At 35.8% G+C, this 16,728-nt stretch overlaps 1 protein-coding gene across 1 annotated transcript in view; it reads right to left on the bottom strand.

The window, feature by feature from the left end:
• The window catches only part of ntrk3a (neurotrophic tyrosine kinase, receptor, type 3a), a 232,477-nt gene that overhangs the window by 38,005 nt on the left and 177,744 nt on the right, over positions 1-16,728 (bottom strand). Inside the window, exons 10-11 of the mRNA XM_016269255.1 lie at positions 4,170-4,300; positions 1,312-1,484 (exon numbers count right to left, since the gene is read on the bottom strand). Of these exons, the coding sequence (XP_016124741.1) occupies positions 1,312-1,484; positions 4,170-4,300 (304 nt within the window). The remainder of the gene's footprint in view (positions 1-1,311; positions 1,485-4,169; positions 4,301-16,728) is intronic.

Below are 16,728 nucleotides of genomic sequence, written 5' to 3' on the forward strand. Positions count from 1 at the left end.
AAATAATATTATTTTTTAAAATATTTTTTTATATTGCAATAATTTTCACATTCAATCTTCAAATGAATGTACAAACAACATAAAGATAGTATATTTTTTAATATTTGTTTTTTTATGACTGAAGGCCAGTATCAATGATACCAATATAAAATTGCCCCCCCCCCTAATATTTAACCATTGACTATTCAACATGACTAGCCATTCAACATTACAGTATAATTCAGAACTATCAATTTTGACATTTATTAGACTTTAAAAAAATAAAACAACCTTCACATAAGCCCATTATAAAACCAACTCTTTTTACCTTTTCTGACCCACTTCAGGTCTTAAAGTCTCTATTAATGAGCTGACGAGTTAAATCGGGTGTATTAGACAGTGCTGGGCTGCTCCAGGACCGTTTTGAAAGCCATTTCAGAGACATGTTCTTAATTAAATGTGACACATAAAATATATTACATGCATGCACAGTTTTAAGGCAGCTTTTTGGTAACTTCATGACTTAACTGACCATGACATTGCATGCACATAGTTTATTTCGCGCTTTGATATGAAAGGATACTGGCTACAGCGTGCGCCGGCGTCTTTATGCATGCAATTGAAGAGCCGTTTCCTCGCTCGTTTGACTCGCGCCTGGCGCTGAAGTGAAGTGGAGTGAACGTCTGAAATGTCTCCCGTTCTCAGTCGTTCTGCGACTGAATAAATGCACTTCTTGTCATGAGAAAAAGTGACAGAAGCAGCAGTTGTGAGTGGGGTGGCCAACCCTAGCCCCACCCCTGCGTTAATTGCATTAAATATTTTTAACATGTTAAACTGAAAAAATTAATCTCCTGCGTTAACGCGCTAATTTTGACACCACTAATGTGTGTGTGTATATATATATATATATATATATATATATATATATATGATAAATATGTATTTCTAGTACATTTCTAAAATATTGATAGATTAAATAAAGGTTCATGGACATGTTAAGCATCAACTACCCATATACTGTGTTATATTGTATTCTCATTTAGAACATTTCATTAAAAATGTACTGTATATATTTTAAAATTAATTTGGCATTCTGTCATAATCATAACCCACCACAATTCCATCACAAACTTCTGGTTGAGAAATTCTGGTCTCGTAAGACTATAGAATTCCCAGAGCATCACATCGGAATTCAGTGGTTCTATAATTATGTTACACTTGGTCTGTGACCTCAATCAATAATAACTGATTCCCTTTGTATTGTCATTGAATTTCATTTTCATCATTACACAAGCAAAGCACAAAGATTACTGTGTTATGACAGCCACAAACCTGAGGAACTTGTTGAGGTCTCCGTGTTTCATGTACTCGAAAACCATGATAAGCGGGTCTCCGTCCACGCAGACGCCATAGAACTTCACTATGTGCTCGTGCTGAAGGTTGGTCAGCAGCTCGGCCTCCCGCTGGAAGTCTTTCCTCGCCTCAAGGGTGGGATCCTTCAGAGTCTGTGTAGACACATAAGACGGACAGTTTATTGTCTGAAAACCACAATAATAGATACTAAAGCATTGTGGGTGAAACCAAAGATATTTTGGGGGAAAGTGAAATTAAAATCCGTATTTCAAAAACAAATCATCAATATGATTGGAAATATTGTGTATATCCATGAATTAAATGTGCCTTTGCTATTATTTTTTGATACTCTTGGTACAAGTAAATTAATTAAGGGAGCTTAAATGAGTCAGTCGGTAATAAATAATTCAAGTGAACAATTAATCAGGTTAATGAGACTAACTGCTCCAACTAATCTGGATCTAAACGGTTCCGTCTCTAATGGTTTATGAATCCCAAACATACAATATGCCACAAACCAATTGAGCATGCAGAGCTATTTTTGACAATATACTTAAATGCATAATCAAAATGTAGATGAGTTGACAAATATTATTGCAGATCTTTATTATTGCACAGTGCTTTAAATCTATCAGGGAAATATCCACAACAAAATATAAATATCCAGATCTGTGACACCTTAAAACGTTGACATAGATTTAAATGCATAATCAAAACCTAGATGAGTTAACACAAATACTGCACAGATATTGTAGATGTCCAAAGTACTTTCAATTATTCATGTAACACATTTCATAACAGATCATATATTTTTCAAGATTTTCAAGGCACATATTCATGGACTAAACCTCAGGGCGATGCACTCAAGGAAGATGCACAAATGACCGTCTCTGATTTGTTTGTGCCTGTCTTTGTCTTTTCTGAAAGATTAAATAGTTGCCTGTACACATCCGTCTTTTTGTCATCTTATATCCCGTCATTCACTGAAAAATAACCCCCCTCTGAGGCCTTGGCCGTGATACTTGCATCGCAGTGTGTTTGTGAGGAATCGCTCCTTCAATTATGTTATAATTGCGTTTCGCCCTCAGAGCTCGCAGTTTAATTTTAATTAGAGCTACCGTGGGTTAATCCATATCAGGAATTGCAAAGAGGTTAATGCGTTGGAGATGGATGAGAGAACCAATTCGCAGATGGTGAGGTATCTATCCCTATCCATAATGCTTTATTACCCCTGTGTTGCGAAATTGGCCACCTGCACAGGTTGAAGAGAGCAGGGGGGATGAATCCAGCACCACCTGGGGGGCTGTCACTCGTAATAAGGGTCTGGAGGTCTAGAGCATCAGGTGGAGATGGGGGAGAGCAAAGATACGAGAGAGACGCTGGCAGCTCTTTGGCCAAAATACAAGAAAAACACTTGACCTCTGAATTTGAGTTGGACGGCTTTCAAACAGCAGCTGCTGTGATAGAGCTCCATGAAGCCAACGAAGCCAAGCAGCTTCCCAGAGGAACGTTTTATTGCTCAGAGGTTGCTCTTTCAAAGCTGAGGAGACACATTTAGGTGTCAACGATGCCTCAGAACAGATGTTTCTCCTAGAGTTCCTTAGGTGAAATAAAAATAGATGAAAACTACACCACTGTTGAAAGACAGTGTAAGTATAGAGGTATAAAATGAAATGGCTTGCAGCTCAAACTCATTTCTCAGGTTCCTCCAAGAACAGAAATGTGTTTAATGAGATAGCTGCCTTTCGATTGGAGACTTTTTAATATATTTAATATTAGACTAATCAAAGACATCTTTGGGATTTATTCTGAACCATCAGATATTTTTAATATTAATGGAGCCTTTGGAAAAAGCAGTTGGACATTTTTTTTTAACATGGGTTAGTAATAAAGCAGGGCATGTAGCTGCTTGTGTTCCTCTGCACATGAGATTCTTCTTCTGACACCATCAGAAAGAAAACGTCAGCTCCATCATTCCTGATTACAGTGTCTCCAGACTAATATGCTTTGAGGGATGATAAACCATCACTAGCAGACAGTATTATTGCTCCAGATTTATTCTCCAGCTGACCTGAACTAAATATCATATCAATATCCAATATCATCTCAAAGATGATGAAAAAGGGGAACACATGGGAGAACTGGGTGCCGGTAACATTATGACTAGACATATATAACCCAAATAGAGTGTTATAGAAAAAAAATAAGTCAGAATTGTGAAATGCAAACTCAAAATTCTTTTAAAATTTTCACAACAAAATACTATATGTTTGACTTCATACTTCAACAAGTCAGCATTTGTGAAACCTTGAAACGTTGACATTTTTAAACTGACAAACAAACTGACGCACTTATAGATCATCACTGATCTAGAGACGGTCTTCAATAGAGCGCCTCAGCCCACTGGATGCTGAGTTCCTTGACCTTGGTGAATAGTCCCATGTGGTAAACCATGTTAAAGCATTATCCAGGAACTGTCTGCCCACAGCGGTGACTCATTCCTCTCTGGCTATGTCATGAAGACTAAACCACAGCACTGCAATATCTTAATACCCTCCCAAACCTTATATCAATGGCAAATATTAAACGCAACTGTAGCTGATCTCTCCTCGAAGCACAGCAGAGCTCTTTCCATCATTGATCTTAGTCAACAAATCCTCCACCACCAAGAAGTCTCGCGATCGTTCCCCGAAAGAAAGCCCTCTCTGGTGGGCACAGGGGGATCAACTTTATATGTCATTCGAGGGGGGATGAAAAAAAGGGCTTGACCTTTGGAATGAGTCCTGTGTAACTGGAGAGCGCCACGGCCCTGCTGGAATGGAGGGATCATCTCTTACCTTGACAGCCACCAGCATCTTGTCCTTAGTGGGGCTTAGGTTGTAGCACTCTGCCAGGAACACCTTCCCAAAGGCCCCTTCGCCCAGTTCCCTCTTAAGCACGATGTCTCTGCGCTTAATGTGCTGTACATCTGGAGGGGAAGAGAGAGAGAGAGAGAGAGAGAGAGAGAGAGAGAGAGAGAAAGAGAGAGCGATTGAGCGGATTGTGCGACAGTCTTCCTGCAGGCGGTGCTGCAAAACAGAGATCGAAGCACAGCAGAGCTCTTTCCATCATTGATCTTAGTCAACAAATCCTCCACCACCAAGAAGTCTCGCGATCGTTCCCCGAAAGAAAGCCCTCTCTGGTGGGCACAGGGGGATCAACTTTATATGTCATTCGAGGGGGGATGAAAAAAAGGGCTTGACCTTTGGAATGAGTCCTGTGTAACTGGAGAGCGCCACGGCCCTGCTGGAATGGAGGGATCATCTCTTACCTTGACAGCCACCAGCATCTTGTCCTTAGTGGGGCTTAGGTTGTAGCACTCTGCCAGGAACACCTTCCCAAAGGCCCAGTTGCCCAGTTCCCTCTTAAGCACGATGTCTCTGCGCTTAATGTGCTGTACATCTGGAGGGGAAGAGAGAGAGAGAGAGAGAGAGAGAGAGAGAGAGAAAGAGAGAGCGATTGAGCGGATTGTGCGACAGTCTTCCTGCAGGTGGTGCTGCAAAACAGAGATTGAGAAACGTGTGCATTTCATGAGTCGGATTGCGGTCACTCAGGCTGATCAGCTAAGTTGAAGGAACATGGCACCAAAAACAGACTTTTATGATATATCGAGTGAAAGAAAAATATGCATGAAATAATTTTTTTTTTAAATAAACTAGAAGAAATATGAAATAAAAATTGAACCTACTTACAGTTTTCAATAAATGCACCTGGTATTAATTTGCATGACTCATCAATAATAATAATAATAGCTATTATTATAATAATTATTATTATTATTAAAAACAAATCGCAAAATATTTTAACAAGTCACACAAAAATGTGTTAGAAATGATAAATTAGTAATAATGTTTTTTTCCAAATAATTCAATTAATTGTTTGTAAAAGAAAACAACAACAATAATAATAAACTTATTTCGTTCTTATTTTGTAAAAATGCATTAATGTTAGAAATTGTATGTATTTATTTAATATTTAATATTATATCATTAATATTCCAGTCAAGTAAAAAAGTCCAAAATGTTGTTGTCATTATTAATTCACTTTATTATTAAAAAATGAAACGTTAGTAAATATTTAAATGCATTAACTTCCCAATAAAGAAATGTCAAGTCCAAAATGTTGCTATTATTATTATTATATTTTATTCATAAAATGAATGTTAGTGAATATTTATTTATTTACATTCCCATTCCAATCAACTAAAAAACTATATCAAGTCCTAAAAGTCTCACATCAAAATGTATTGTAAATGTGATTTCATTTTGAGTTTATAAAAGGAAATTCAAGGTAATATAACCTTGCAAAACACACTGAGCCAACCCGTTTGATGTCATTTGTTTTTCAACATTCATGTATTTTCATAAGTTTTATTCTAGATAGTTGGTGTGATCTCTGAATGCAGTTCATTTAACCTGACTGCTCAAACATACGCCTGGAGAGTACATTTACTCAACACACACACACAATTGCATCATTTTACATCCAAATCTTCATTTGAGCGCCTATCGGGAGCTGCAGTATGAAACGATCCAAACACAAGAGATCAGGTGGATTTGCCTCTGATGCAGAGATGAATGAAACCACGTTTGGTCCACTGGGCAGGGTAATGGAGCAGCAACCCTATCTGCTGCTGGTTCAAGTCCCCGCTGAGCTTTACTGCGGCTCTGCCCTTGAGTGAGGAATGTAACCTCAAACACCCTAATAAATACTGCCACGACATTACAGACGGCCGGTGATAATCTAGAGATGATCTCCTGTCTGACTTTGATGTCCAGATAATCGCTGGATGTTATGAAGAAATTTGATCGATAGAGCAACATATAGTGGGTCACCATGAGAAATGAAAATCAACAAAGAAAAGCTCTCCAACAGGGGGTTGTTTTGTTTTGTAGTGTACTGTCAATGGTATGTTTGAGGTAATGTGTTACATTTTGAACTCGTACAGGGTATTAGCTGTTGCATGCAAACTATATCAGGAAGACAAACTTTTAAACAACAAAAATAACCACTTTAAATATGTTAAGTAAATAAAAACAGTCGCAAGCTTCTATTTGGCAAGAAACAGACTTGGAAAACGGGCAATAAGACAAAAGTAACTATTACCTTTACTAACAATAGACCTCATTCATGAAACACAAGCAGAACAAAACGTTAACAAAACACATTACAGAATTGAATGTCAAATGAATGTAATAATATCAATTCATACAGAAATTTGTAAGGATAATACATGTTCATGAATGTTTTTCCAAATAATTCAAAATACATACATTTGTTAAATAAACAGTACAATTTAAAATAATATGAGTTTTTTTATATATATTTGTGTTATACAATATTTATTTAATTGTATATTTGTATGTTTTATTTTTATAAATGTATATATTCCAATCGAGTAAAATGCTCACATTTAGGAAGGTCAAAAATATCGTAAATGCTATTTCATTTTTTTTTGTTTACATTATTATTATCATTACATTTTAATAATTTTTAAAATTCAATATTTAACAAATGTTAGTGAATATTTTTTGTATGTATTTACTATTTATTACATATTAATTTTATAATATTATTAATTGAGTGTATTTATATAGAAAAAATAACAAAAGCAATCTTAATTGCTCCTATAATAGTTTTTATTGTATTTTCCAATCAAGTAAAACAAAAATAAAATAAAAATAAATGTAAAGCTATTTCATTTTGTGTTTACATTATTATTAATAAATAAAATGCATGTAATTAATTATTACCGGTATTATTTTTTTTATTTATGAAAATGCTTAATATTACAATCAAGTAAAAAAAAAACATCACAAAATTTTAATGTTGTAAGATTTTTTTTTACAACAACGTACAAAGAAATTGATTTTGTATATTGTTTGAATAAGGCCCAATGCAATGCAATTTCCTACTTTTTTTGGAGGAACACATTGCCATACATTTACAAGTAACCTTCCCTAACGTTGCAAACAAGTTGATGACCCATCTTCAATACGAACAGAAACGTCAAATTGAGCAGATTTAATTCGCGGCTACCGAAGCGCAACTTACAGTGATGTAAGGCAGCCTGAGTGGGTCTTTAATCTCTGTACCTTCCACCTGCTTCCATTCCCAGCTCTCAGTCTGCTGCGAGGCAGCGAGCTCCATATGGCCGACCACGACAGCATCTGCTATTTACTCCAAACAGGAGTTTTGAATAAGCCACCATCCAACATCAACACTTACTGCCCAAAGTTACGAGTCATTCTACTATTTTCCCCCATTACAAAGGCTAATTCTCAGAGGAAAAAAAAGCTAATATTGATAAATGGACAGCACTCAAGGATAGCCTTTTGTATTAGCTGGCAAACGCCCCGTTCTTCATCTAAGCAGAGGCTCTAATCAGCAGAAACATATTAGGGACAATTTCATTTAGGGCTGCTGAGGCAATTCCACATTGTGGCAGGCGTCCAACGGCGATGGTAAATATTTCAGCACACTCGATTGTACGAGTCTCCATCACAGAAGGTTTTTTCACAAAGGCACCAGTGGAGATTAAGACAAAGGATGGCGAACACATGCATTACTTCCAAACTAATTAAAAAGCATTTATTTAATCAGGACAGAAAACGACGACGGGAGAGAGCCTGAGACAAAGATGGAGAGAGAGAACGGCCTTTTGTTTTCTCCATCTCCTATTCTAGTGAGTGATAGGTTCACAATTAGCAGGTGACGGGTGCGTTGGAAGTACTTTAAGCTTGCAGTGCAATTAAGAAAGTTACAAATTGCACGGGCTAATTGTCTTATTACGCCAACTGTTGTGTTGCATTCACCTCACAGGTTGCGTTGTGAGAGGGCACTCAGGAGAGGAGGTTACCCGCACAAGACGTCGTCTGTCTAAACATAGTGAGCAGCTGGGAATAGAGGACTTCATCCTAATTAGGCCGCTTTACCCCCACCGCTCTCCCGCAGATGTTTACTCAGTCTCGCTGAAAATGACACAACGGACCAGACAAAAGCTGATTCGGGGTTCAAATGCATGTAAATCGTTGCAAGAAAAAAAAACAGAAAGAAAAAAACAGGATTATGCTGGACTTTCCCCGCAGCAATTTACTTCCTCGCTCGAAAGCAACGCTAAATGAACCTGAAAGAGCACCTGTTCGTTTCCAGCCAGCCACAAAGTCGTTTCCTCCTGTGTGATGACTTAATGCACTTACGACTCTTTTGTAAATGACTCCTTTTAAAATGCTACAATCTCTGAAGTCTGAGAAACAATGGAGTAAACAAAAGCGGGAAATGGAATATTCCTGGAGCACTGATGCTGAAAACTTAAAGCTTTAATGGAATAGTTCATCCAGAAATCAAGATTTGCTGAACATTTGAGTTTGATTCTTCATGGGAAAAAAGATTTTTCATCACTTGCTCACCAATGGATCCCTTACAGTGAATGGGTGCCGTCAGAATAAAAGTCTCTCTTGATTCTGATGAGACTCAGCATTATTATGGATAGAGGACTTGCATTTTAGGCAAAAGCAACCATAAGAAGTTATAAATGTTTTAATGATGGATTTGATTCTTACAAACATTCAGCTTTTCTCTTTATAATATGTTAATTGTTGGACTGGAGTCGTGTGGATTACTTGTGGATTATTGTGATGTTTTTATCAGCTGTTTGGACTCTCATTCTGACAGCACCCATTCACTGCAGAGGTGAGCAAGTGATGTAATGCTAAATTTCTCCAAACCTGCTCCTATGAAGAAACAAACTCATCTATGTCTTGGATGGCCTGAGAGTAAATTTTCAGGTAATTTTTTTTTTTTTTGGGTGAACTATTCCTTTAAGAATCATTTTGTAATTGTTTCACGACTCTCGAAATTCAAAATGAATCATGAGGCACCAAATGATCCCATCCCAATCCCAGGACAATTTCAGTTCAAGCTAACATTTCTTTCAGTAAACATTGGCATTAGACTATCAGGTGAAATCTTATTCCTAACAGTCAATCTTTTCAGACACTGTTTTTCTACACTACATGATAGAGCAAAACATCAAGCTTATTACAACATTAAGAATATATTGATAAAAGTTTTGTAATGTGACAATTTCATGACAATTAAACACGTATAAACAGTTAATTTTAGTTCAGTGTAATGCAAAATAGTTGTTTAAATCAAAAATCTTAATATACATTTCAATTGTTAGAATCTTTGTTATATTATAACTTGTATTTCCTCAATACAGAATCAAAATGAATCAATTAAATAAATCATTAATTAAAAAGTACAATTATTTGTACTACAAATAGTACAAAGCTACTTAAAATTTTTACTTTAAAATATGTAATTTATTTTATTTTCAATGTTATTAATTAGCACATTACATTGAGCTACTAAAAATTTAATGTGCTTTTTAAAAATAAATTAATAAATAAGGCATGCAAAACAATTACATTTACATTCTTATATACATATATATACAGTATATATATATATATATGTAGAAATTGTGTTAAAAAAGGCATTGTTCTATGAAGTATCTATGAAGTATTCTATTAAGCATTATAATTCAAAAGTTTGGGATCTGTAAGATTTAAAAAAATATATATGTTTTAGTAAAAAAATTCTTATGCTCACCAAGGCTGCAAATTTTTCTTTAATTTTTTAATTAGAAATGGAGTTAAAAAACAGTTTGTTTTAAAAATAGGTTTCATTTTTTATGCAATGATAAGATTACCCAAATATTACCCAAAACATTTTTTTGTCTGACAGTTTTTTCTGACAGTCCATTACATTTGAATTAAAAATAATTGACTAACTGATTGATTGACCGATTAAAAACAAACATGAATGCCAAGAAAGTAAAACAAGAGATATTGTTCACCAATGTTTTACAGTCTAATTAAAAATAACTCGTACCTTGAGAGCAACACACCCACACTAAATAGAGCTCCGTGTGACAAGGCCAAAGATTTCCAAGTGTTATTTTTTCACAGTCCCGATTAAACAAGCACATGTGCTACACAAGTGCCCTCAAGATACTATTAATAAAGCATGGGGGTGTGCAGCCATTTGCAGGCAAGGTTAATGCAAGCCTGTCTTCTGCGGCATCCCTGGTTGTGTGTTTACATCTTTTGCTTACTATCGGGACCGGCTGTCAGAAGCAGCCCCGCAAGGACTGTTGGAGGGGACCGTGGGACGTGTTCCTGTCAGTAAATGCACACACACACCCTCTTCCTGTCTATCAGAAGACAGACTGCTGCGCATAGACCTGCCCACTTGACAACCATGTGTCCTACATACACACGACTGTGCCATTTCCTTACTCTCCTCCCACAAGAATGCATAACAAAGCATCTCCAGCTCACGATTTAGGCCTGTTGACAAATGAACGTCTCGACAGACTCTGTCCAGGTAGTTTTATGTAAGGCCTGCATTTTGCTATTGCAGAATCATGTCATTTTCCTCCTTTTTATCTCCTTAGCTCTACATTTCCCTCTGGTCGAGAAAAAGCATGCTTTAGAGCATCTAAAAAAGCAGATACATGTAGGTGAGAAAATACGGCTTGTGGGGGAGGGATCCTGTAAAGACCCAGTCAGCAGCAGGTGAATTACATGCTCCATGTGGTTATTCACTGGTGAGATATCACAGATTTATTTAGCGTTCCTTGTATGCATTACTTTGATAAATATCTCTCCCCAGGTTTTTCCTACAGGGGCATTTCAGATAGAGCCTGGTACAACAGATCCAAACACACTATTTCAAAGGCCTACATGTGAACTGAACAAAAACATGGCTGCAAGATGAATCACCTGCTTCTGCTGCTCTCATGAGAAGACACATAACAAACAAGAGAAGCAGGAAACACTTTACTCAAAACTTGCAAATAATATAGCTTATAACAACATTCCTAAATGCATTATGTAATATGTTATAAGAGTAGCATGGACCCAGCAATAATGGTAACCACTGTAATAGTTATATCAATTAACATAATTATAGTTTAGGCATAATATATTTTTTCTACATACAGTCACTGGATATATATATATATATATGTGTGTGTGTGTGTGTGTGTGTCCCTGGACCACAAAATCAGTCATAAGGGTCAATTTGAAATTGAAATTGAGATTTATACATCAGAATAAGCTTTCCATTGATGTATGGTTTGTTAGAATCGGACAATATTTGGCCGAGATACAACTATTTGAAAATCTGGAATCTGAGGGTGCAAAAAAAATAAAAACATCTAAATACTGAGAAAATCGCCTTTAAAATTGTCCAAATGAAGTTCTTAGCGATGCATATACTTGCGGTAGGAACTTTACAAAATATCTTCATGGAATATAATCTTTACTTAATATCCTAATGATTTTTGGCATAAAAGAAAAATCGATAATTTTGACCCATACAATGTCTATTGCTACAAATATACCCAAGCTACTTAAGACTGGTTTTGTGGTCCAGGGTCACACACATACACACACACACATACATATATATATGCACTCTAATATTAATTATATTAATTATAATAATAATTATGAATATTACTTTTAAAAGATTTTACTATATATTGCATTTACATAGTAGAAATCAGCCCATGAATTACTGGATAATGGCTTGAAGTAAAGTGTTACTGAAAACAGAGATAAAAAATTCTGAATGAAAACCATTGCTACTGTCACTCATGATGAATTTGTGTAAAAAATATCATAAACTTAAAGACTGGGAGGTAATAAATAAATAAATATAAATATAAGCGTACGAATTCATGACCGTGTATGATTCCTGAACGATAAAAACAGGGTAAGCAAACACGGCAATCACATGAATAAGAGATGAAGCTTAACCGCGGGCACTGGCGTGTGAAAAAGCTTGTTGATGGTGTGTGTGTGGAAAAGATGGACTCAAGAATGAAATTTGAGTTTTGTGGTGGTGCCGTACATACAGGAGAGGTGTAACGTGAGCAATGACAGTCAATTTCCACTATGAGTTAGTCATTCATGCACTACAGGCAGCGAGAGAATAAGGATGTTTACGTGAGTGTCTATTGCCACTACTAAATATGACGCAAAAAAAAAAGCATTACTGCAGCAGTGGTACTTGATAGTCTATTGTGGCACAAGAGACACAGCTGAAATCGATGTAGATTGAAATAGATTTTATGAAAATGCCTGTGAGATAGAGCTGTAATCATCTGCCATGGCTGTGACGCTTTTCAAGCACAATAAGAGGAAATCAGAACATTTAAAGAAGGAACTAAATTAAAAGGCGCAATGCTAGCTTCAGTTCATAGCTCTTTAATTTAGAAGTGTATATTGTTTGATAATTCCAGAAAATCAAACAACAGAAAACGGCTTTATTTATGCTTTCTCATGATCAGACAAACCAATCAATATCTGTCTTCGACACTAAGTTAGATAAAGAGCTAGACTTAAACACTCTCGCATTACAGGAAACTGGAAAAATGTGCCGCTCCTTCTCAACACGATTACTGGTTTACAGAATTCCCGTGTTTTCATCTGAAGCTTGGAATAATCTCCAACCCCTCCAGCACTGAGGGAAGGGGATGAAGTGAGTGTGTGACACATTAGTCTACAGCACGTCACATCAGCTTGGGCTCTTTGAGATGGAGTGACCTGGAGAACACACTCGCCTGATGATTGATCTGGATGAAATTGTGTGGGTCCAAAATGTTCAAAGCTGTCAGAGCTAGTCCATTTTCAGAGTACATACATAAAATAGAGGTCCCTCTATCTTAGAAGTGACAGTATTTTAAAAGAAAAAAAGAAAGAAATAAAGAAAAATAAATATATAATTGATATATATGCAAAATAAAATGTAAGTTATTTATTTTTATATTCCTATCTATCTATCTATCTATCTAAATTAAAGATTTGTTTCAAATTTTTAAGAATTGTGTTAAATTATTTCTCTCTTTAATCTGTAATATTAATTAATTGTAACATAGATATAGTTATAGATAGGTATCTCAATCAGTGTAATCATTTAATTACAAATGTATTTCTGATTTTTAACCATCTCTGTGTGTGTACAAAAATGTCTCTCTATCCCTCTTTAAATTGTAAAAATAAATGTAGTGCTGGTGAGCAATTTAATAAAAATATTCCAAACTTAATATATCCAATACTGCCTCAAAGGAGTTGACAAACATCCAAACCTGTTTCGAATGTTCTGAAGCTTCAACCTGTAAGATTTACATTCATTACATACATTATCCTTCATTGCGTATGCGTAAACAGTGTACGTACACACACACACACGGGTCATTTAGACCCAGTGCTCTCAATTATCCTGTACCTGAAAGTACATTTGTGTACCGGGGTCTGTGATAGGCTTTTTCCGATGAGCTCTTGAGAGATGAAAAAGCTTGAGTCGTGTTTACGAAAATAATGAATGCATTTCCATTGAAAACACACCGGGCCAGAAGTCAACAAACATAATTCAACCAGATTTGTATACAAACCAATTTGAGTACCAAACAAGGCTAATCCACAAAGCACACGTAGCGTTCGATGTTTCGCCCCAGGTAATTGTGATTTAGTACATCGTCTCTCAGGCGACAGACAATGGAGGTCGATGCATAAAAGTTACAGCGTCAAAACAGCGACGTCAGGCACATACGTGCCTTAAGAGCTAGGCCTTTATTTACTGCTTTATTGGGTTAATTAATTAGGTTGCAACGGCAGCAGCCTAATGATTTTATTATGCGGAGAACGGATGAGGAAAGGGAAGGATGATGAGGAGAAGTGATGAAGGTTATACATTGTTGGCAAATGACCGTTATGCCACTATGTTGCAATTAGAGTGTTTTAATGAGTTGGTGGGGGACGCATTAGCATTTATTGAGAGGTGCAGGCTATCAACAGGGCAAACAACCTAAGAGAGAGCATGGCATGACTTAAGTTGTTTATATTACCAGCTTTTTCATATTTTCTTCAGGGGCAATTGTTGGATTTTGGTTTTAGGAAGGTTCTGCTCCTCATAGTGTGCCATGTTTTACGTGCAGTAAAGAGATTAAAAGTCTTTCATCATTTACTCATTTACTCATACTCATGTAATTTCACATTTTTATTATTTCCTTCGTCCTCATCCTAACCATACAGTAAGTACATGTACTGAACTATATTTTGCGTTTTAAGTGTGAGAAACTACGGACTCAAATTTAAAAATTGTAATTTATGTCACTGGAGGTTGTAACTTCGACACCATTTTGATTGACTTACAAACGTATTGCATCAAACAGACTTTTCAATTTTAGTGGGATGTTTTTGTTTTTTAATCACAAATTTTTAGGTGTGTTAAGATGAAAGATGAAGATGAAACTCCTTAACAGGGTCTAGACTCGGCTTTAAGGTAACATTAACCAACTAAATTCAACATTCATCATGTTTGACAAATACAACTGCAGCCAACTGGATTTAGAACTGAGACCATCATTACTGATGCAACTTAACACATGATCTGAAAGCCTCAAACTCTCCCAGTCCGCGTAAACATTTCATGCACCGGGCCCCGAAAGGAAGAGATTAAGACATAGATGGATGAGAGGAAGGGGGCATGACATCTGGAGATGGGGTAGAGAGCTCGGATTCAAGTCAATCTTTTGATATTGATTGCATCTGGGGCAAATTCATTTCCAGCTCATAATCTAAGAGCGGAGAGCGGCGATCACTCGCCAGTGGGATATGGGATGTACCATCCTATCAATTACCCTGAAGTGAGGGGCTTTTAAACATAGAACCTGACGCTGCCTTAGATTGTCCTAATCATTGTATCCTTTCCTTTGATGATTTGGCTCTGGATGGGATGCTGTTATGGCTTCCTGGCTCAAAGAAAAAAACGTGAGAGAAGGGATGAAGGGAGGCGAGAGGGTGGGAGGAAAAGAGGAAGAAGATGAAAAGTGAGAGAGAGTGCAGCGAGGCAGATGGAGAGGACCATGATGAACTCATCCAGAAGATCGGGCGACTCGCGTCTCATTCAGCCACGGTTATAAAGGTCTCATCTGTCATAGTTTGTCTGATCATTAAGCGATTTAAAACTTAGCTGCCTTCAAAGCCTCCTGCCAGCCCTCAGGACGAAGAGCTTTCTGACAGGTGGTACAGACGGCAAAGCTTAAACAGCATTTTCTCGACAGCAAAAATTCAATAAACACATTGTGAGCTCTGCGGAGAACAAATATGCATCTTTTGGTTATCACAGATTAGCTGTGTTTGAACACCACAAGAGACGCGGCTCAAATTGGTTTCCGAGGGCTTCCCGTTTTCAGGTGATGCAACGTCTTAAAATGACGTATCAAAAAAGCCTGAAACTCACACGGAACAAGCACAGAAAACTAAACTGCATTACGCAGAGGGACACAATGAAATTAGGGCTGGCAATTGAAGGAACATTTTTATCAATTACATAATATTTACACAAATAGTATATCAATATTATCTAAGAAAATAATTATATACTTTAAGTATAATAAACTTTAAATAACTTACTTTTTTTTAAATATAATAGTTTTATTTTTTTCAGGGGGTTATCAAATTGCCTTGTCATTTTAGTGTCATTTAAAAATAGATCAAAAATAAGAATATATATATATATTAGCTAAATTAAAACTGTAAAAATAAAAAAATATATAATGTATATTTTTAAAAAATAGTATTTTTAAGATTGTCAATTTAGCGTCATTTAAAAAATATAATAGTAAAATATAAGAATACATAAAATTATTTAACAAAAATATAAAGCTATAGTAAAATTGTTAAAAAAAGGTATTTAAATAATCTTTTTAAAAAATATTTCAGTCATTTAAAAAAAGATTTATGAAAAAAATAAGTATACATAATATGCATATAAATATTAAAGCTATAATAAAATTGTAAAACTTGAGTTTAAAGAAATAGCTGGGTAAATTTACATATGTTTAAATATATAATGTTTACTAGGGCTGTGCGATATTGAAGAAAAATGCGATATGCGATACCTTGTTAAAAAATGCGATATTCGATACGATATTGCTTAAAGAAAATCAATTTAAATTATATTTTAAAATATTTAAAAATTAAAATTATATAACCAATTTGTTTCACATTCTTTCTTGGAAAATAAAGAATCGCTATAACTTCTGAAAGCAGTGACCAGCAGTGTTTTAGAGGTACTTAAAAAGTAATGTCACAAATCAGAAAATGTAATTTAACATCAATGTGAACATACAAACAAAACAATTAGTGACACAAATTTTATATCATTGTAACTTTGCTTTCCACACACTTTAAGTACTTCTTCATATACCACAGCAAAAACTATAGTCTGAGAAAGTTCAAACACGATTAAAGGCAAGTGAACAGTCAGTAAAAAAAA

Source organism: Sinocyclocheilus grahami, unplaced genomic scaffold, assembly GCF_001515645.1.
Source record: "Sinocyclocheilus grahami isolate Dianchi unplaced genomic scaffold, SAMN03320097.WGS_v1.1 scaffold50.1, whole genome shotgun sequence".
In the NCBI taxonomy this organism is placed as follows: domain Eukaryota; kingdom Metazoa; phylum Chordata; class Actinopteri; order Cypriniformes; family Cyprinidae; genus Sinocyclocheilus; species Sinocyclocheilus grahami.